Below are 23,186 nucleotides of genomic sequence, written 5' to 3' on the forward strand. Positions count from 1 at the left end.
AAAAAAAAAAAAAAAAAAAAATTGAAATATCCAACCAATTGCTATATGTTTATTTGGATCTTAAAGAAACAAACAAAAAACACAGAAGTGTGACATGTGAAATAATTAGAAATTTGAACACTGACTAGATATTTGATGGTGTTATGGATTTTTAAGGGGTATATTATAAAATTGTGGTTCTGTTTTTTAAAATTTTTATCTTTTAGAAATACCTACTGAAATATCTACAGACAAAATGTGTCTGAATTTGCTTCAAAATAATGGAAGGTAGTGGATAAGAGGAAAACCATGGTCATTGGCTGTGGGATCCTGGCACTAGTTGTGGCTATGTGGGTGTTTATTTTACTCTTCTACCTACTGTTAGTATATGTGAATTTCTCCACAATAAAAACTGATAGATATACATACAGAGACACACATACATACACATATATACCACACATATGAATACACTTACATCTGATGCACATGCACAGTCATGCTATCGGTGTTTTCTGACAATTATCATAGTTTTACAAAACTGAAAGTCCCATATGGCTTTAGATATGTGAAACACATTCTCTTCTTTCTCTGCTATCAGGCTGTTCTAAAAACCAGCTTCCTTTCTCTAAGAATTGATCATCTTTGTGTTCCTCCTACCAAAGGCACAGATCTGAAAATAAAGTGAACTTTTATTCTCTGTAATCTTTGATCCGAGTGCCTCACGTGTGCGCAGGCCTACTGCTGCGTGCTGGGGTGGGTGGCCAAGTGGCTGCAGGGCGTGGAGCCCGCCTATGTGAAGCGCTCCAGGTGAGAGGGAAATCTCTGTTGTAATGATTGATCAGGCTCAGTGAGTCAGGGTTACGGGATGCCCAGAGCTACTGGCATCAGCCTGAGAGAGTTTGCGGAATCTTCACCCAGAGGCGGACAGGAGAAAAGAGGTTTAGTGGGGTGGGGGCTTCACAGGTAGAGAAGAGGATGAGGCAGAGATATCCCTGGCAGAGGAGAGCACTAGGCCAAGAGGAGAAGTCAGACTCTGTGCTCAGAGAGCAGCAGGGGTACCTCCAGGAATGTTCCGGGGAAGCTGTGGTCTGAAGGAGAAGGGCCCGAGCACCTTGCTGGAGAGGCCTCTGAAGCTACCCACCAGGCAAGAGGTGGGCTCAGATCCAGGCTTTAGGAGGACAGCTGTGGCTGCGGAGTGGAGAAGGGGTCAGAGGGAACAGACCAGAGGCCCAGAGGCCAGGCAGCTGGGGAGACCAGCGGGAAAACCCACGAGCGATGCAGGGGCTGAGTGAAGCTGAGCGGGAAGTGTGGAAATGGAGAGCAGGGAGTTCCGGAGAGGGCTCGGCCATGGCCGTGGGGTCTGCTAAGGAAGCAGAGATGAGGGTCCTGGAGGCCGGTCAGGGCAGTATCTGGCCTTTCCCATGTCTAGTACCAAGAAGCCTTTCTTGTGCTGGCTTTAACTGTGCAGAACCAGAAACAGTCCAGGACACCCCTGCTCCTCCCACCATGTCATGAAGGAGGCTCCTGGAGCCACAGGGACAGCAGAGGCTGTCTTCTAGCTTAGAAACAAAAAGTGCAGACTTCAGGGCAAGATAAACGCAGGTTCAAATGCCTGCTTTGTCTCTCACTAGCAGAGTGACCAAGGCCAACTGCCTAAACCTCTCTGAGCCTGAGTCTCCTCATCTGAAACCTGGAGACAATAATAGTAATACCTTACTGGACCACTAGGAAGACTAGAGAAGGCAGTGGCATGTCAAGCCAAGTGCCCAGCATGTTAGGTGTGCCTTAGGAATTATTATTGAGAACAACAAAATGGTTTGTTTCATTTAGAAAGAAGAGTTCCCAATCAGAAGTGGCAGCAGAAACTTATTTTAAAACTATTAACTATTTTCTATCTCTATCAACAGAAGAAATTCCTGAGACCTTTTTTGTTTTGTTTTGTTTTGTTTTTTTGAGATGGAGCCTTGCTCTGTCACCCAGGCTAGAGTGCAGTGGCACAATCTTGGCTCACTGCAACCTCCACCTCCCAGATTCAAGTGATTCTCCTGTCTCAGCCTCCCTAGTAGCTGGGATTACAGGAGTCCACCACCACACCAAGCTAATTTTTGTATTTTTAGTAGAGATGGGGTTTCACCATGTTAGCCAGGCTGGTCTTGAACTACTGACCTCAGGTGATCCACCCACCTCAGCCTCCCAAAGTGCTGGGACTACAGGTGTGAGCCACTGCGCCCAGGCATCTTGAGACTTCAATATAAAAACTGTGGGAGGCTCAGCTCCTGGTTATACACAAAGCAATACAGGGGCCCTGGAGTCTGGGAGGTGGTGTGTGGCTTTACACCTTCCTCAGCCTCCTCCTTCACTGCCCACAGGACACAGCTCTGTGCACTGGGCAGGGTGAGAATGGATCTCACTGAATCAAGCGCTGTACATTCCTTGAGCATCGGCCACAGGGGCAAGGCCGGGAGCTGGACCCTGGGGTAACCATGGACAAATACCCAGTGTTCCCAAGCAGCATCCAGACAAGATGGGGGTACTCACACCTAAAGGAATCTAGCCAGCCTAATTCTTGGGACAGCCTGAGTGACTTTGGTTCTTATGATCAAAGGAATTGGACTAAAGCAGGCAGATAAGACATGAGTTTAAATAAATAAATAAACAAACAAACACAGGCTAGACACAGAAGTCAATCATACAGGAGCAATCACGCATATAAAAAGCCACTGGTAGGCTGGGCACGGTGGCTCACACTTGTAATTCCAACACTTTGGGATGCCAAGGCAGGTGAATGGCTTGGACTCAGGAGTTTGAGACCAGTCTGGGCAACAGGTGAAAACCTCATCTCTACAAAAAATACAAAACTTAGCCAGTCATGGTGGCTCGCACCTGTAGTCCCAACTACTCAAGAGGCTGAGGTGGGAGGATCACTTGAGCCCAGGAGGTTAAGGCTGCAGTGAGCCATGATCACACCACTGCACTCCAGCTTGGGGGAAAGAGTGAGACCCTGTCTCAAAAAAAAAAAAAAAAAAAAGCCACTGGTGAGTGTGAAGACTTAAGTGAACATGAACTTTCATTACTACAGTTGACCCCTAAGCAACGTGGGATTGAACATGCAGGTCCACTTAAATGCAGATTGTTTTCAATAAATACTTTGGAGATTTTCAACAATTTAAAAAAACTGTCAAACGACCCAGTGGCCTAGAAATACTGAAAAATTAAGCAAAAGTAAGGTATGCCATAAACGCAGAAAATATAGAGATACTAGTCTGTTGTATCATTTAGTATCATAAAATATACACAGATCTATAATAGAAAGCTACAGTTTGTTAAAAATGTGTGCACACAAACACAGACCATATATGGCACCGTGACTGTTGAGAGAAATGTAAAGAAACATACATGCAACATTAAGTCATACCTGCATAAAATTAACTGTAGCCAGACTGTAGTACTGTAATAATTTTATAGCCACCTCCTGTTGCGATCGTGGTGAGCTCACGTGTTGTGAGTATCTGCTTAACTGCTGTGTGATTCTAATCATCTCTGCGTGAGCAGTCTCTCCAAAGTAAAAGCGTTACCAAAGTAAAAAGTGTTCTCTCACAGTTCTTGTGTGTGTGTGTGTGTGCGTGTGTGTGTGTGTGTGTGTGTCATGTTTATTGCAATACTTCAAACACTGAATAACACCAGAAAACCCATATGAAGCACTACAAGTGATGCTGGAAGTTCTCCCAGAGAGCAAAGTCGTGATATTACAAGAAAGAGCTGAATGGTAGCCAGGCGCGGTGGCTCACGCCTGTAATCCCAGCACTTTGGGAGGCTGAGGTGGGTGGATCACGAGGTCAGGAGATCGAGACCTCGGTGAAACCCCGTCTCTACTAAAAATACCAAATCAAAATTAGCCAGGCGAGGTGGCGGACGCCTGTAGCCCCAGCTACTCGGGAGGCTGAGGCAGGAGAACGGCGTGAACCCGGGAGGCGGAGCTTGCAGTGAGCCGAGATCGCGCCACTGCACTCCTGCCTGGGCGACAGAGCAAGACTCCATCTCAAAAGAAGAAAAAAAAGAAAAAAGCTGAATGACTTGATGTGTACCTTACACTGAGGTCTGCAGCTGTGGCTGCAGCCCTTTCCAGTGGACTGTTCTTGCAAGCAAACAACACAAACTTACAGTATCGATAAATACTGTACAGTACTATAAATGTATTTTTTCTTCCTTATGATTTTTTTCATAACTTTTTTCTCTAGCTTGCTTTGTTGTAAGAATATACCATATAATACATATAACAAGCAAAACATGTGTTACTTGACTTTGAATTATCAGTAAGGCTTCCAGTCTACAGTAGGCTATTAGTTAAAACACAGTGATAGTCAAAAGTTATACTCAAATTTTCAACTGTGCAGGGTCAGCACCCCAACTGCCACATTATTCAGGGGTTCAACTGTATGGTACCCCTGCTGGAAGAGTGGTTAAGGGCATTTTCTTGGAGTCAGAATGCTGGGGTTCCTGTCCTAGCTCTACCATGTCCTAATGGTGACTTTACATCTCTATTTCATTATTTGTAAAATGAAAAGAAATGTGGAATCCACCTGCTAGAGTTTCTGGGAGAAACAAATGAGAGACTGTGAGATAAATGAGAGGTAGACATGGAGGCCTTTGCTCACTCTTATCCCTGCAAGTAGGCAGTTTATGTTGGCTGTGATTGCTATTACTCTAATATTTCAGTTGCTGTTATCTTTATTATTAATATATTATTCCTTCAAAAGTGGGGGAATGAAAAAAAAACTCTTCTGTTAGGGCAGTTGAGATATTTGCACATAACGGGGCTGTGCTTCCTGTCACTCTTAGGCTAGAAGGCCCACTGGAGGGCAGGGAGCCCTGGGATTCCGTCCCTTTTGTATGGGCGTCCTCAATGCCTGGACCAACTGATGTAATGCATCAGTACAACTAATTCCTGGGAGCAATGGTGAGAGGCTCAAAAAGGGAGGTCATTTCAGGCTGCAAAGTCTGAGAAAGACATCAGGCAAACAGAATTGCTGTGACATCACCAGGGCGAAGGCAGGGAAGCAGGTATTATCACCAGTGTTATCATGTTGTAATCCTCCCAATTTCCTTGATGCTGCTGCAGAAATTGCTGGCACCTGATCCATCAGGAAACTGAGGGCCAGAGTAGGAAGGAGCAAGTCCTGGGTTACATATGGGACCTTGTCTTTACAAACCCCAGCTCCTTCAGTCAAACTAACTTGGACTTTAATCTGTCCCAGGGCCTAAGTAGGCTCATTTTGTAAGCATCTTAAACATTGCTAAGGGAACATCAGAGGCAACCTGAAGATTAAAGGGATTTTTGTTTGTTTGTTAATATCTTGAAGCAGCAAGCCAAAACCCCCAAACAACGGCCTCATCATGCATCCCCCTGCCTGGTGACAGTGTGGAGATTGGCAGACAGAGCTCCTGGCTCCCTTCCAGGGAGTCGGTGTTGTCCTGGATGCCAAAGGCATGGGAGCATGACACTACGGGAGGAAGGAAGCAAAGAGTAACTTATTATTCTTTTTTTTTTTAGACAGAGTCTGGCTCTGCTGCCCAGGCTGGAGTACAGTGGCGGATCTCAGCTCACTGCAACCTCCACCTCCCACATTCAAGCAATTCTCCTGCCTCAGCCTCTTGAGTAGCTGAGATTACAGGCATGCGCCACCACGCCTGGCTAACTTTGGTATTTTTAGTAGAGACAGGGTTTCACCATGTTGGCCAGGTTGGTCTCAAACTCCTCAAGTGACCTGCCTGCCTCAGCCTCCCAAAGTGCTGGGATTACAGGCATGAGCCACCGTGCCTGGCCCCAGCCAGATCTATCCTTAATGTGCCTTCTTTGAGGGACCTCACAGAAGATTAATGGAAATAAATAAATCCTGCCCATCCTGCCGAAGCCACAAAGAAAAGTGTTGCAGGGGGAAAAGGACTGGTTTCAGAGGCTGTGGGAAGCGGGTCTGTATCCTGGCCCTGCCCTGGGCTGGCTATGTAGCATTGGCCAAATCATGTCACCTTCTGAACCTCACATTGTTTACCTGGAAAACAGTGATGTGGTGGACATGTCAGTTCCCTCCTGCCATGTTCCATGGGCACGCACCTGCCCAGGGCTTTCTTTAGCCACAGGTGAATGCTTGGCCCAACGACAGGGAAGGCTGAGAGTTTCTGGGAGTCAACTCCCCAGGGAGCAGCCTCCAACCAAATACAGGCAGTAGGTGGTACAGAAACGCCCCAGCTCTTTCGCTCCCTTTGCAGAACAACTCTGCAACAATGCCATGTAGTCACTCAGGCGCTGTCGCACAGGTGAGTCCCAGGTACCCACAGTGGCCATCTGCTCAGTAACGTACCCTCCCCTTGGCTTGCTTGCTTTGTCTGTCTCACTTTGTTCCTTCCTAAGTAGTGATTTCTAAGATCACCTCCCAAACAAACCCCTTGCTCTTGAATCCCCTTCTTAGGGGCTACTTTCATGGGATCCCAGCCTTAACCAAAGGATAAAACAACTTGCCCAGTACCAAGTGAGGAGGCAGATGTGGATGCTTTGAGGCCCAGCACAAGATATGACACAGGACTTCCCAGCAAACGGCAATGCTCCTGTAAAGAGGCAACTGCATCCCCAACGAACTTAACATGTAGCCACCCCCACGCTGACCCCCTCTTCACCTCCTCCACACACCTTTGATTAGCTCAGCATATCTTTGCACCCTCTATACAGATTCCCAGGCCAGTAGTGGCCTGGGCTGTGGCCAGAGACAGGATTTATGAAAATTCAATAAGGTTTTATCCACCACGGAAGCTTTTAATAAGTCCAAGTGGTAGCCAAGACACTAAAAACAGTTGATTTACAGCCTCTTGACTAGAGCCAGCCAATTACTTTTCAGGTGGATTCACTTAGGCAGGAACATATGTCACGGGTGATTTTTGCTGCCTCTTCGGTGGCAGGTGGGGTGAATTGTGTCTGCCTCCACAGCCAGCTTTCTGCAAGGGCTGATAAGGTGAATCTGCAGGGAGGGTCATGTAGAACCCTGGTAAGTGATGGGGGTGCCTCATTCCGATTATGGGTCTGTAGTTTCGCTTACAATCCATTCTCTATTGTAAGTGGCAATTGCTACATGAAGCAGTATCCTAACTCCAGCAGAAGGGGCCCTATTAAAGGAGAATTTCAGAAAGAAGAAGGCATAAACTCTTGTGTTCTCTCACTGCACTTTTGTTACAGTGTTCCTTCCAGTTACAAAAGACTGAACAAAATAGCTAAAGAACAAAGGTAAAATGAATGTAATGAAGTGGGCAATTTTAGCTGAGAATGTATTTTAAGGAAAACAGTTTAACCAAACTAGACATTCCCAAGGGCATTCCACACGCCTCCTTCCATGGTTTTCAGGAAGATCTAAGAAGACACAGAGCTACCTGGTCTTCTTGCCACCATGAAACGATCCCTCATCGTGAGTGAGTAGAAATAACAGTGAGGGGGTGATTTCTGGTGTGGAAGCCAGGAGGCCTGCTTGAAAATGGGAGGACAGAGGAGAATTTCAGGGAGAGAGTGAGAGGCCCAAGAACTACTCTGGATGTAAGAGAACCACAGAAGAAAAGGAAAGGGGAATTTTATTTCACAGGTAGTATTTTGGGTAATAAATTGGATTTTCCTTCTCATTCTTTGAGAGTCATGCATGAAGAATGATATTACTCTTAATCACTCTTGGTCATGGCCTTCATTTATTGAATGCAAGACCAGACAGAAACTAGACCATGTATTACTCCAGTTTACATTCAAGTTGCATTTAATAAAGATAAAGTTAGATTGTGCCTTTGGGTTAAAATAATAGTAACAACAACAATAATACATGGATAGTTTAGGTATTCCAAGGTTTAGCAATGGCATTTGAAAAGGATTGAGTATTTGAGCTTCTTTTAAACAATTGCAAGACAGGGCTTTTAAGGACAAAGTAAATGCACTTTTAAGGTGCATGAAGAGGGTATGATGTCTATCAAAGAAGGGACTAAACAGAAGAAAAGGCTTCAAGGTTGTAAACTGGTCTTAAGTCCCCAAAACTATCACTCAGTAAAGGAGGAAAGAAAATATGTGTTCTTTGTGGTACAAAAGGGAGAATTAAAAGCAATGGGTGGAAACTACAGGATACCATAATTTTATTCTCAATGAAAAAAAAAATTCTACTGAATTTCCATTAACTATGGAAATATATTTTTAAACTGCAGAGCCAGATGCACTGGCTTTGAAAAAAGCATGCCTTCTATTTCTAAAGGCATTCAGGTGGAGGCCAAAGATATTGATAGCAATCCTCAACCTGAATGGGGACACACTTCATTGATTCTTAAGATCCCTATAACGCAAAGTTTTAGCAATTCTTAAAGCTACCGCCCCTAGTGAGTTTGTAAACTAACACCTAGTAGACTGACACGAATTATTCATTAAAACTAGTGGAGGCTCACATCTGTAATCCCAGCACTTTAAGAGGCCAAGGTGGGTGGATCACAGGGTCAGGAGTTCAAGACCAGCCTGGCCAACATAGTGAAACTCTGTCTCTACTAAAAATACAAAAAATTAGCCAGGTGTGGTGGCAGGCACCTGTAATCTCAGCTACTCAGGAGGCTGAGGCTGGAGAATCACTTGAACCTGGGAGGCAGAGGTTGCAGTGAGCCAAGATCACACCACTGCAGTCCAGCCTGGGTGACAGTGTGAGACTCCATCTTAAAAAAAAAAAAAAAAAAAGAGGGTTTCTGCAGGCAGGTCCAACAGGAAATGGCTGTATGTCCTGAAAGCAAGTAAGAGCTGGATAAATAAGGACTTACAGGAGGGCCAGAAACCCCAACGCCTGGGTCACCACGGCTGCCAGGAGAACCAGGGATCCCGGGAGCTCCTCGATCCCCCTAGAAAGAGAGAAAAATAAGATCAAGCGGTCAGTGCCAGGAAGGAGAGGACTAGGGTACAAAATGAATCATGCTTCTTCTAGAATCCTGACTGCAGACTTCTCCTGCCACCTGGCCTCCATGGGCCACGCTATAGTCTACCCAAGCAGCCCATCATCCCACTCAGCCCAATATTCAGGGACCACAGCCACCAACTCAGATTATATACCTTTCAAGGATGACCATTCCTGGACCAACCTTGACCACGGTTCCAAATGTGATTATAACAATATGGCTCTCCCCATGCAAGCATTGTCCAAATCTACCATGCTTTCTTAAAACCACATCAAACCCTCATCCTAACTATACCCCAGACTTGCACATGCACCCACATTTCAATTTAGATCCCAAATCACCCATAAACTAATTTATCAATTCACCAATAATTTACCAAGTACCTACATTTTCCACATCATCCTTCTGGATGTGGGAGTGAGGAGCCTAAAGGGGACCGAGATAAGACCTTTGCCTTCAAGCATAGTTAACAGTGTGGACTTGGGTGTCAGAGGCCTGGATTTAAGTTCTGGTTTCAACACCTATTAACTGTTAACTTAGGAAACTGATGAGTTCCTATGCTTTAGTTTCCTCACCTACAAGGGGAGCAGGACAGGAGCTGCCAGGTCTGCAGATGTTGTGCTCATTCAATGAGACTATGCAGAGAGAGTGCTTGGCACAGAGCCCAGCACAGCACTCAACACGAGCTAGGAGTTGTGTTTGCTTCTGTTCTCATTGTACTGCCATGCTGGACTTTGATGGAAAAGGAAAAAGGAGGAAGAAATTGAAAAAGGGAAGAAATTTTGTTTGCCATTTCCTGGAGAACAAAGCCGAGACGGAGCCACACCTTATTCATAATTTCAAAATCCTCAGCCCTTAAAAGCAAGTGTTTACCTCAACTCAATTGGCAGCAAAACCTGACTTGTGCTGACACACACTATTTGCAGTCTTTGGTTATTCCATTTTGTGTGAACATTTACACATTTTTGTCACCTAAGGATTAATGAGCTTGATTGGGGTGTTGCCCCAGATACTACCATAAATGTCATTATGTGTATATATTGCATATTACTACCTTTCCAAAATCGAAATTAAATTTGGCCCAAAACACACATGGCCCCAATAGTTTTGTGTAGGAGGCTGTGATCCTGAGCTTATTCAGCCAGCTGAACCACAGTCAAGCCTGAGACCAAGATGGCAGGTGATCTTACTCAAGTCACTTAATATCTCTGGAATGAGTTAACTCGTATGACAAACAGAAACAGCCTCAGAAGCTTGTTATGAAGAGCCAGTGAGATAATGTTGCAGTTAATTAAGACAGAACTCGATATTGCTAGGTAGAATGTTGCTTTATTAAGGTTTGGGTTATTGTGCATTATAAAATATCTCATTAATGGCTCTAAGATGATTTGCCTTTCCTATAGTACAACCGTTGCCTGGATGAGTACATAAGCTGTATCTTCATTCAACTAATGCTCATTCATTCACTGCAAACCATAATCTAGATTCCAAGCCCAGAAGATTACTAAGTCATAAGTCCTGCCTATTGTCAATACTCTGTGCTAAGTTCGGAAAAGAAGGGATGTTCATGGGGATATGAAGGAACAGACCTTGCAAAGTTCTCACAAAAGATACAAACCAGGATCTAAATCTCTCACTAGGTCTATTTGACCTCATTTCTTCCCCTGGTCCCTCTGGGCCTCTGAGTCACAGTACCTGCTGTTTCTGAGTCCCTAGGAGTCAGCAACATCCCTTGCCTTGCCCTCATCTCTGCCAGGAGTTCCCTCAAATTTTCTGTATATTCTCAATTGGTGTAACCTGTTTCTTTAGAATAATATAATATGAATGGTTCTTGGGAGTTCAAGATATTTTGGATCTCTAGAAAATCTAACTCGTTTCTATGGGGAGGTTGGGGAATAGAGGGAGTAAAAAAAAACAATAAAACAAATATGGAAACAAGTGTCATGAACTAAGAATGACCATCATGACCCATGATTTATCTGTCAACAGCTCATTGCAGCAGTGGAGAGAGGCATGTAGGAAGGTTTCAAGCGGGTAGTGAGGTGATCCTAGGTCCAGTCTCAGGGCCAAGTCAACCTCATCCTGTGACCTTGGGTAAGTCCCATAACGTCTCTGCATCACTGGGTCCTCATCAATTAAAAAAAAGTTCTACCAAATCTCCATGTATCTTATGAAGACATTTAAAAACAACTATATAAGCTTGAGAAATACACTGTATATTATGGTTGCATTATTATCACTTATTTATTATTTCTTTATTTTTGAGACAGGGTCTTGCTCTGTCACCCAGGCTGGAGTACAGTAGTGCAATCATGGCTCACTGCAGCTTCGACCTATCAAGTTCAAGCAATCCTCCTGCCTCAGTATCCCTCATAGCTGAGACTACAGGTGTGAACAACCATACCTGCCTAATTTTTGAAATTTTTTGTTGGGACAGGGTCCCGTTATGTTATCTAGGCTAGTCTCGAACTTCTGAGCTCAAACAATCCTCCCTCTATTATTACCTTATATGCAGAGGTAGAAGATAGAAAGTGAACTAAACACATATAAATGTCAGATAAACCCATATTCTTTTGCCCTTCGGTTTTGCTTTAAAAATCTTAATGCAGATCTTCCTGTTGTTCTTATTTTCTGGTCTAGTTTGAAACAGAAACTGTCCCTTTCCTGTCCCAAGGCCATGGTCCGTGTACATCTGCAAACCCTGACCATTGCAAGCTAAGTAATGTCAACAACCTAGTTTGTATGTTTCCATGGTATTTGTTTGCTCTTCTGTTTCTTATACATGCTATTTCCCCTTATCTGAGATCTTCTTCTATCCATGTTCTAAGCTTCCAAAGCCTACCCATCAACTAAGACTCAGTCCCATTATTTTGTTATAAAGCTGCCTCTGCCTGTCTTGCCCTTCTGTCTTTTTGCAAATGGTTGCATAGATCTTCATTGACCTTAACACGTTGCCCTCCCAGTGCACAGCTGTCTGACCCTCTGACTTTTCTTCAAGCAGCTTGAAAGTAGAAAACTTTCATTCATTTCTTCATCCAACAAATGTTTACCAAGCACCTAAAATAATTCAGCCCCTCTGTTAGGTACTGGATCTATGCATCTCTGTATCCACAGTGTCCAGATTAGGGTCTGACACAGGTGGCAGCTAATAACCATTTCTTGGATGCAGGAACAAAAGAATCCTCCGTCAGTCACTCTGTGTCAGGCATTGGGTTCTGCCTTTGACCAAAATAAACATTTTCAGAGGAAGGAACATGATAGAAAGGCCTCTCCCAGCCCAGTCTGGAAGCGTGGAGTCACTGACTGCTTTCTGCTACACTAGGTCTGGCTCCATTTGTATGTTTATGGTCCACTGTGATGCTAACAAATTCCCCAAAGAAATGACCTTACAATTTCATAAACTGAAACTTTTAGAAAATGGCCCCAAGAAGAGCAGGCCGGGCGCGGTGGCTCAAGCCTGTAATCCCAGCACTTTGGGAGGCCGAGGCGGGCGGATCACGAGGTCAGGAGATCGAGACCATCCTGGCTAACACGGTGAAACCCCGTCTCTACTAAAAAAAAAAATACAAAAAACTAGCCGGGCGAGATGGCGGGCGCCTGTAGTCCCAGCTACTCGGGAGGCTGAGGCGAGAGAATGGCATAAACCTGGGAGGCGGAGCTTGCAGTGAGCTGAGATCCAGCCACTACACTCCAGCCTGGGCGACAGAGCGAGAAAAAAAAAAAGAAAAGAAAATGGCCCCAAGAAGGCAAAAAGACCTTAATGTTCTGACAGGAAAAGCCATAAGGCTAATGGTTAAGAATGAATAGAGTGCATGAGCTAGAATCTGCAGCACAGTGTCCAAGGAAGAGATGTGGGAGGAAGGAAGTGTGGGGGTTGTAGACGGAGAATGACATTTATTGAGCAACATCTGTGTGTCATAAGATCATGGATCTCCTGAGGGGCCCTGTAGGGGTTAAACACTCTTTATTCCTTCATACAGAAAAGGAACTGAGGCTCAGAGAGACAAAGCCACTTGAGCCACTTGCCTTCAAGTCATCTGTCTTGTAGGTAGCTGAGCTGGGATTTTAACCCAGTTCTGCATGAAGCCAAAGCTTATTTATCCTGCTAGAAACAAGTGCCACTCAAGAGAAATACTGGCATCTTCAAGAGTCTTCCTGCAGTTACAAGGAATTAGGAGGGGCCAAGGGGCAGCCAAAGAAAACCTTCAAATAACTCCCTTCCTTAATTTCCTAAGGAACTTTCCTTACTTTCAATCAGCACCTGGGACAGTACCAGGGCAAGCCTTGCGCAAGTCACCCTCTCTGGGATCTCTCTCTCCACCTCTCCCTAGCTTCCCTTACTTCTTACCTTCTTCCTCTGGCTGAGCAACCCATTCTACAGCTAAAGATGACCTCAAATTCCAATTTGTCTTCCCAATGCCAATTGACTATGGAAAGCTTCCTAAGTCACATTCTGACTTACACATTTACACAATATCAACACTGGAATGGGTCATGTGTTTAGACATCTCACATTTTAAATAGGAGGAAATGGCCAGGCGTAGTGGCTCACGCCTGTAATCCCAGCACTTTGGGAGGCCGAGACGGGTGGATCACGAGGTCAGGAGATCGAGACCATCCTGGCTAACATGGTGAAACCCCGTCTCTACTAAAAACACACACACACACAAAAATTAGCCGGGAGTGGTGGCGGGTGCCTGTAGTCCCAGCTACTGGGGAGGCTGAGGCAGGAGAATGGCGTGAACCCGGGAGGCGGAGTTTGCAGTGAGCCGAGATGGCACCACTGCACTCCAGCCTGGGTGACAGAGCAAGACTCCGTCTCAAAAAAAAAAAAACAAAAATAAAAATAAATAGGAGGAAGCATTTAGCCAAAGGGGCAGTATGACTTGCCCTGAGACTCATGGAGTTAAAACCAATTAGTCAACTAGACCCATGTCAGGAGTGTCTGCACTCCTCCCCCGGGGGGGTGTCAGCCTGCTTCTGCTCTTTCATGCTGCCTCCCCCACTTCCCCCAGGCTTCCTGCAACAACTGCGTGCCTGCAGAGATAGACCCCTGCCTTCTTGCTGCAACCCCACAGAGTGATCCAATAATAAGGATCCAAGCATAATCATAATAACGAATAATAAGGTCTAAAGCAGACCCCACAGGGGGATCCAATAATAAGGATCATGAATATTTACTGAGCACACAACTGTGACCAGCACCATGCTAGGCAACTGTATGTATGTATGCTGGTATGACACCATTTATTTTTCCCCCAGACTCTGCCTGTGAGTTAGGTAGTAATACACTCTTAGTCTACCCATCAGTGGATCACTAAGATCCCAAAGATACAGCTACAGAATAAACAGGATAAAGGGGGAAAAGGTCTCCTACTGTTAGATCAATGGTCATAAAGAAAGAGCATTTGAAGCCACTTTGCTGCTCCACCATTTCTGGTGCCCTCACTTTCCTGTCTTCCAAGAGGCTATCAATGCCCTCTAGATCCTAACACCCTCTAGGCCCTGAGGGTCCCTGAGGTCCTCCTCCTCTAAGGGGAAAGAAGTGGAGTGCCTGAGCACTGCAGATCGGACTGGACTGTGTGCACCACATCAGGGGGGAGCCTGCCACATATCTTCAGATTGGCGGTTAATGCACAAAATCCTCCAGAATCTAGGTCCTAATTCCTTAATCTGCCCCTCTCCATATATACCCACTCTTCCAGGCATATGGAACTATTTTATATGTTCTCACAGTCAGGCAAAGTTAGTCCCAATTTTATTCCTCAGAAAATGAGGAGTGGTTATGTATTTACTCATAACACACAAAACATTTTCCCTTTTGAAAATATTTTGATTGTGAATATCACTATTAGGAAAAAGCACACGGGTCTACATCGACCAAATTAGTGTAAGCTTGGGATGCTTACAGAGGGCACCTCACCTGCTTGAATAAGGGGAAACCAGGAAGCAATGAAATGTAATATAGATAACAGTAATTATTCCTGGAGCCTCAAATTTTCATATCTTGCATGTTATTGTAAGCAAGCCTCTCACATACAATTTTAGAAGCAATACACTCTGTGTTTATGTTGTTGAGATCCCAAAGGTGCAAGCATAGAAAGAAATAAAAAGGGGGAAAAAAGGTCTCCTACTGTTTGGAGAATGGTTTCTGGGGCTCAGAATAAAACTTTCAGTAACAGCAGCGTGTATGCATTCCAGAAGTGTTGAATCTCTAAAGACTCAGGTGGAATGCATGGTAATAAGCTTTGGAGAAGTGCCAGCTGACTTAGACGGTGGCTCAAGGGATGATGACAGAAGACACTGAAGGCATCTAGGAACTTTAAAAAATTGTTTTCATAGACATATGCAAGTGCAAAATAAGTAATATAATTTTACAACAACACTTTTATTAATATTTTGAATATGCGCATCAAATGAAAGCCCAAAATGTACATATTCTCAAGTCAGTCATTGACTGTTTCACCCACATTTTTTAACGTTGATGCATCTGAGTTAGTCAAATAATTTTCACTGGATATGGGCATACTTAGAGCTCATGGTCTTCTCTGAACACATTCTGCCTCATGCCTCAGTGTCTTTTTCCTGTTAATTCCCCTGCCAATGACTTCTCCTTCAACTTCTTCCCCTGCTAACGGCTAATGCACTTTATTTCATTTTTATTTATTTATTTATTTTTGAAATGGAGTCTCACCCTGTCGCCTATGCTGGAATGCAATGGCATGATCTCGGCTCACTGCAACCTCCATCTCCTGAGTTCAAGCAATTCTCCTGCCTCAGTCTCCCAAGTAGCTGGGATTACAGGCACGTACCACCACGCCCCGCTAATTGGTTGTATCTTTAGTAGATACAGGGTTTCACCATGTTGGCCAGGCTGGTCTTGAACTCCTAACCTTGTGATCCACCCACCTCAGCCTCCCAAAGTGCTGGGATTACAGGTGTAAGGCACCACACCTGGCCCGACATGCACTTTAAAACCAGGACAAACATCTCCTCCTTCAAGAAGCCATGATAATGAAACCAGGCTGGGTTAGCGAGCCCCCTCGGAGCCCACATGTGCCCTGAGCTACCCTCTTTCCTAGCACTCGTCTACTTTTTGTCTGTTCACATATCTGTTTTCCTGGCTGAACCGTGAGCCACTGGAGGTCCTGAAACACATGACATGCACTGCTGTCACCCCATAACCCACCTTAAAATCTGACACATGTGGTAAGAAATTCAGTAGACATGCAGTGAATAAAGTAATGAATGCATTTGTAATTGATTGGTAATTGATGCGTAAATGAATGAATGATTCAAGGTAGAAGGTATTTTAGGAAACTTCCCTGTCCACTCAGGAAATTTCTCATAAGAACACTTCCCCATGAAAAAAAGTCATATTTTCTAAATTGTGGGTGCAACCGAATTGAGGAAGAGACTGGTTGGTATTTAGCAAGCATTTCTCTTTTCCTCCTGCGTGCCTCAGCAGACAACATGCCCCAGTCTCCCCTGTGTGACTGTCATTGGGTGTTGATAGAAATGAATTAGCAATCTCCAGGCCTGGCTCATAAAATCTTCCCACAGGGTTCCCCACTCTCTTTTCCCTTACTTATTGTTGCACCCCAAGAATTCAGTAGAAGATTCTGAAACTTTAGAGGATGGAAGAGTCATGGGATTCGAATGTGACCACTGAATGGCTATGCGGTTCAGAACTTCCCGCAGCAAGACTCCCATAGACCTAGTATCCATGAGGTATGAACTTATACTGTGTTAAGCCTCTGAAATTTTGGAATCATCTGGTACTACAATAAGACTCAGAATTCAAGAACTGCTTAGACCTACTGCTCTGCCAATCGAAAGTCAGTGTCTCCTGCCACTTCAATTAATGGTAAGTATTTATTAAGTACCGATTATATGGCAACTATTTCAATATAACAGTTAAGAGTGATAGAACCATCCAGGTGCACTGGTTCTATCTTCTCTCACACCTGTAATCCCAGCACTTTGGGAGTCCGAGGCAGGTATCACGAGGTCAGGAGTTCAAGAACAGCCTGGCCAACATAGTAAAACTCCATCTTTACTAAAAATATACAAAACAAAATTAGCCAGGTATGGTAGTGCGTGCCTGTAGTCCCAGCTACTTGGGAGGCTGAGGCAGGAGAATCACTTGAACCCGGGAGGTGGAGGTTGCAGTGAGCTGAGATCACACCACTGCACTCAAGGTTGGGTAACAGAGTGAGACTTTGTAAAAAATTAAAAATTAAAAGTTAAAAAATTAAAAAAAAAAAAACAGTCCTAGAACCTTTAGTCAAATGGAATGCAATGAGCTGAGAAACACGGAAGTGGACTGAAGTGACCGGAGATGCTTATAATCAATTTTTCCATGTTCTCTTTCTAAGGGCAACTCGTGGCACCCACAGTTTTCTTGGACAAGCACTCACCTTGGTTCCTAGGGGTCCAGGGAGTCCAGGTGATCCACGGAGTCCCTGGAGAAATACATAATACCAGGATAATCATGGAGCTGAGAGTGAACACTGACCCATCCACCCGGTGCCAGGCTGACTGCATCCTCTGCTGGGGACCCAGAGATGGGTGAGACTCTCACTAGGACCTGACTTGCACAAAAGAAACAGAATCCGGTTTTGAGCCCCAAGGCCCTGGATATGAATTCCGACTCTGCCTCCTACTGCCTCTGTGTGGCCTTCAGGAAATCTCTCAGCCTCTCTCAGTTTGCTTTCCCATTGAAGAGCCTTATTGTATAGACTTGAAGCAAGTAAGGGGCAAGGCCTCGTTTCAAAGCAGGCTTTGAAACCTTCACTTCAGGCTGAAGGCCTTTGGCACTCACAGCCACAATGGAAACCATGATTCTAGGAAGTCTTGGCTGAAAGCACCAGAGTAGACCAGAAGTCCTTCTCTATATATACCACACTTGTCCTGAGCTGTGGGGATGTGTTTACCTGACTGTCTCTCCATGAGATGGGAGCACCTCCAGGGTGTAGACTGTCTCATCCATCTCTGTGTCCCCAGCACTGGCCCAGGCTGGCATTTGGCCAGTGGTCCATGAGGATGTGCTGCCCTAGCCTGAACCACATTAGAGCAGACTGTTGGACCCACACACCACCCCTTTCCCAACCAGGCCCATTTCATTGGCCACGGTTCAATTTCTGCAAAGTTTGGCAGTTAGATGTTTTTCCTTTTCCTTCTCTAATTTTCACCTGGTTTCTACAGGCACAGGGACTCCCGACCTTCCACTTACCGGCTCTCCATCCTTCCCTTTTCCGGGTGGCCCAGGGAGCCCAGGAGCACCAGGATCTCCCCTGGGACCAACTGGCCCTGGGCTGCCTTCTTCTCCCGCTGAGCCCTGGAAAGAAAAGTAGACATTTCCCAGGGTCAATTACACTCAGCACGAAGCTTTTCCATGGGGGAGCAGCCTGAGTAGGTTTGTAGGTTTCCTGGGACTGCCCTTATGATTTTAGAAGGCCCACGCTTTCTGGGACACAGAAAGATGGACTGTGTAATGTGTGTTATAGGTTATATCGTGTCCCCCAAAATTCATGTCTTGAAGTCCTAACACCTACTACTTCAATGCACAGATGTAATTAAAGTTAGGATGAGGTCATACTGGAGTGTGACCCTCCAATTGGCCTAATCCAATCTGAGTAGTGTCCTTTAAAGAAGGAGGCATTTGGTCACATATGCATAGAGGCAAGGCAACACAAATACACAGGGACAAGACGCCACCAAGGAGCCAAGGACAGAGGCCTGGAACAGATGTTTCCTTCACAGCCCTCAGAAGGAGCTAGCCTGCCGACACCTTGACTGAGGACTTCCTGCCTCCAAAACTGGGAGAAAGTACATTTTGGCTGTTTAGGCCACCCAGTTCATGATACTTTGTTACTGCGGCCTTAGTCAATCAATTCAATAAAAAGCACGGAAAATGAAAGGACGTTAATGAGGACCTCCCACCCAGTGCGGGCAAATCTACTTCCGGTGCATCTCTTACAGATCGGCCCTCATTTATGCTTGAACTCCTCTGGGAGCGGAGACCTCACTGCCGCTCCACACTGGGCATTCCTTTGTCAGGCAGCTCTGTTATGTAACATTTCTTTACACTCAGCCTTCTCTGAAATCTTCCCAACACCGGACACTCAGTTTGTTCCCTGAACCCTGCAGACACGATCCAATCCCTCTTACAGTTAGGTTTTCAACTATAAGAACAGACCTTAAAGCTACAATGGAGAGAGCAAGGGAGAGAGAGCATGAGAGTGCTAGCATGGGCACCGGGGTCTGTTCGCGGACCTGGGCTCTGAGCTTGCTCCAGGCCAGTGCTCATCTTCTCTGACCACAGAGATCTGAGCAGTCCTTGTGGCGGCCCTGGCTGTAGAACACTGGGTTGAGCCCCGCGAACCAGATGGATTCCTTTCCCCAGACGGGGTTGCCCTGGGCGGAAACTGCAATCGCAGTGTTTCCAGACATTCTCAGATGGAGCAGGGGTAAGGTAAGATGAGCCAAGGATGGGCAAAGCAAGGATGGAGAGGGCCTCTCTCCAAGCCTGGAGCAGGATCAGCTTCCCCTAGCCCCAGGACAGCCACTGGACATGGTGTATGATGGAAAAAGCATGCTGCGATGTCCGGGATTTTTACCACTTTGCAGAGCCCTGGAGGTTCCTTTCCAAGTTAAGTCCCAGGCCCGGCCCTCAGCCTGGGCTTCTGCTCAGCCAAGGAAAGGCATTTGGCTCCCTCTAGAGGCTCAATATGGCAATAGCCCACTGATTTCTGGTTTGTGAACATGCACCTGTTAGTCCTCCAAGATGCCTAACATCTTGGACATTCCCTTCCAGATTACCAATGTCCTACTTACAATGTGCCGTCCTTCAGACATGGTATAATTAAGGAATACCAGATGAATCCAGATTTTTTCCTTTGCTTAATCTAGGCAGTCTGAAATGGTACTTTTTCAAAAAATGAATGTTTGCACCTGTATTACATAAGGATTGTTGTTATTTTATTATTATTATTATTATTATCATTATTATTTGAGATGGAGTCTCACTCTGTCACCCAGACTGGAGTGCAGTGGTGTGATCTCAGCTCAAGGCAACCTCCGCCTCCCGGGTTCAAGCGATTCTCGTGCCTCAGCTTCCCAAGTAGCTGGGATTACAGGCATGTGCCACCATACCCAACTAATTTTTGTATTTTTAGTAGAGATGGGGTTTCACCATGCTGGCCAAGCTGGTCATGAACTCCTGACCTCAAGTGACCTGCCCACCTTGGCCTCTTAGTGCTGGCATTACAGGTGTGACCACCACACGTGGCCCATAGGGTTATTATTAAGCCTATGATCAACACTCCAAAAACTCAAGATATTTTTCATAGATGTGTCGATCTTTTTTCTCTGCACTAAGCTCTTTTTTCTGGGAGACATGTAGCTTAAAATTGAACCTTCCTGCCAAAAGGCAAGTGACATCTCCTCTTGTTAAATTATGCAAAAACATAAAAACTGAAGTGATTCTTTAAAAGGTACCAAGTAGAGTGAACTTGAACTTGAAATAGTTCATGTTAAGAAGTTTGGCCACGTGTGTGCTAGGAGGGACCTCTGTGGACAATCCATGCCTCAATGTTGTCACTTCCTGTCCATGAATACAAGCGTGATCTGCTCACACAGGGAAGGCAGGACACAACCACATGGTACCCTCATCACCTGTTATCTGCTGAGCCCTTTGCACATGGATCCCCAACTCCTCAGCTAGTCCTCACAACCTGTGATCCATGTGGCATCATCCTCATTTTACAGATGAGAAAATGCAGGTGCAAAGAGGGTGCCCTTTGTTTAGATCAGGGTTTCTCAACCTTGGCACTATTGACCTTCAGGGAGGATCGTTCTTATTAGGGGAATGTCTTATGCGCTGCGAGGTTTTTAGCAGGCTTTCTGGTGTCTACCCACTAATGCCAGGAGCAGGTACTCCCCTTAGTGGTGACAACAAAAAATATCTCCCCGGGTAAAAACCACCCGCTGAGAATCACTTTTGTCACCCTAGCTTATATCAATGTAACTAGGGCAAGGGAGCTGGCATTTGACTCAGGTCCAAAGCCCTGAATCATTCAAATGAGTGCGTCTGATTTCCTGAGCACTGGCTCAGTGTCACCAATTAACCTCAGAGTCATTTCCTAAGGTGCTACGTCAGAGAAGTGCAAAATGGAACTTAAAAGGGTGTAGATTCTCCTCCTCAGCCTCTGGGTTTTTTTGTTTTTGTTTTTGTTTTTTTAATTGGGGTGGGAATATGTGTCTGTCTTATTAATAATTAAAATCTCAGGCTGGGTTCGATGGCTCACACCTGTAATCCTGGCACTTTGGGAGGCCAAGGCTGGTGGATCACTTGAGTCCAGGAGTTTGAGACCAGCCTAGGCAACATAGTGAAACCCCGTCTCTACAAAAAATTCAAAAACTAGCCAGGCGTGGTGGTGCACACCTGTAATCCCAACTGCTCAGAAGACTGAGGCATGAGAATTGCTTGAACCCCAGAGGCAGAGGTTGTAGTGAGTGGAAATCACATCATTGCACTCCAGCCTCAGTGGCAGAGTGAGACCCTGTCTCAAGAAAAAAAAAAATCTCATAGCTTGGGAAGGTTTACATGTGTGAGCATAGATGTAGAAAGGATAAGTTGGTGCACTGAGTTGAGAGAGAACAGGATTTGGAGTCAGACAGACCTAGCCCTGTAGCTCATTTGCTATGAGACACAGGGCAAACTAATTAACTTCTCAGAGCCTCAGTCTCCACATCTGTCGAATGGGCACTCGTCTGATTCTCAGGTCTGTTGTGAGAAATAAATGAGCCAATGGGATGGCACGGTCTTCCTCTCCCTCCTACTTAGTAAACCCCTTCTGATTGCAGAGTGAGCTGCTCCTTCAGTGCCTACACCTCCTCTGTGTTGGGCACTGTGAAACACTTTGCAAAAGCAATCTCATTGAATCCAGGTCACAGCTCTATGAGGTAGACCATGTCGTTCCATGCAATAGGTGATGCTGAGTGAGGAAGCCAGCTTCAGACCATGCGGTGTCCAACTGCTGTACCAGAGAGAGGCTTGGGAAGGGAGGGCAGGTAGGAACCATGGCTGCAAAGCCTTTAATATTTGCATGGGCATAGAGAGAGAAAGTGACATGAAACCCTTAGTAGATAGTATCTTTCTATGCTGATTTCTCCACCAAGTAAAGGTTAGAACTAGCCAACCTCAGGTTCTCTAATGTAGACATTAGACTCTTTCTTCCAGATGCATCCAGGGTCCTCCCTTCATCTCCTGCTCTCTAAAGCCGTCTCTTGCAAACACCCCATCCATGCAGCTGCAACCTCCTTGCCTACACTCCACTTCCATTCCCCTCCAGGCCAGGCTGGAACCAGGGCTCTCTTCACGAGCGGGGAGGAGCTGCCATCTGTTCTCGCTGTGGCATCCACACTTGTCACTACCTTGGCAGACCCAGTTCCAATCCAGCCATATGCATGGTGGCCTGGTCATATCAGCACCCTCTAGCTGGTACAGAAGGAGCAAGGATATTCGCTTGTGTGCTGAGAGATCACATTAGTCTTACCTTCTCACCACGCTCCCCATCTTTCCCAGGGGGGCCTCTGAGGCCAGGAGCACCCTGTGGAAAGGAAGATTACAGATGTGGTGAATTTAAAGATGACTGGTCACTCTTGGTGGCTCGTGACCCCCAGGGAAGAATCATCAGGTCCCCCTGAAGTCAACGACTACAGCTCCCACCCAATCCCATCCCTTATTTAAATTCCCCAAAGCTCCATCTCCTCCCTGCCCGTGATTGCTGCTCTCCCAGGGGGCCTGGCCTTATAACCGTACACATCAGAGCTCTTAACAGCTGGCATGGTCTGCTGGAAGCTTTGCCACCTGCTCTGGGCTGTGAACTCTCAGAAGGCACGGCCTGGCACAGTGAACACTCTGGGAGGATGAGGATGGCCTTAAGAACCCAGCCTTAGTATTGTGGCATCTGCTCCAACAGTGTCTTTGGAGTCCCCCAAAGGTTGACTATGAGACATGGTTTAAGTGCAAGTGTCCCATGGATGCAACAGTAGGCAAACAGAGAAGCAAAAAGTGAGAACACCCACGCCTGTAATCCCAGCACTCTGGGAGGCCAAGGAGGATGGATCACTTGAGGTCAGGATTTCAAGACCAGGATTTCACCAACATGGTGAAACCCCATCTCCACTAAAATACAAAAATTAGCTGGGCATGCTGGCATGCCCCTGTAATCCCAGCTACTTGGGAG

At 45.7% G+C, this 23,186-nt stretch overlaps 1 protein-coding gene across 1 annotated transcript in view; it reads right to left on the bottom strand.

The window, feature by feature from the left end:
• LOC108515805 (collagen alpha-1(XXII) chain) overlaps positions 1–23,186 on the bottom strand; it is a gene marked incomplete at its 5' end in the record, with an annotated part of 153,903 nt that overhangs the window by 83,514 nt on the left and 47,203 nt on the right. Inside the window, 4 exons of the mRNA XM_017852946.1 lie at positions 8,800–8,877; positions 17,352–17,396; positions 18,167–18,271; positions 22,494–22,547. Of these exons, the coding sequence (XP_017708435.1) occupies positions 8,800–8,877; positions 17,352–17,396; positions 18,167–18,271; positions 22,494–22,547 (282 nt within the window). The remainder of the gene's footprint in view (positions 1–8,799; positions 8,878–17,351; positions 17,397–18,166; positions 18,272–22,493; positions 22,548–23,186) is intronic.

The sequence above is a fragment of the Rhinopithecus bieti genome, unplaced genomic scaffold (assembly GCF_001698545.2).
Source record: "Rhinopithecus bieti isolate Rb0 unplaced genomic scaffold, ASM169854v2 scaffold_34489, whole genome shotgun sequence".
Taxonomy (NCBI): Eukaryota; Metazoa; Chordata; class Mammalia; order Primates; family Cercopithecidae; genus Rhinopithecus; species Rhinopithecus bieti.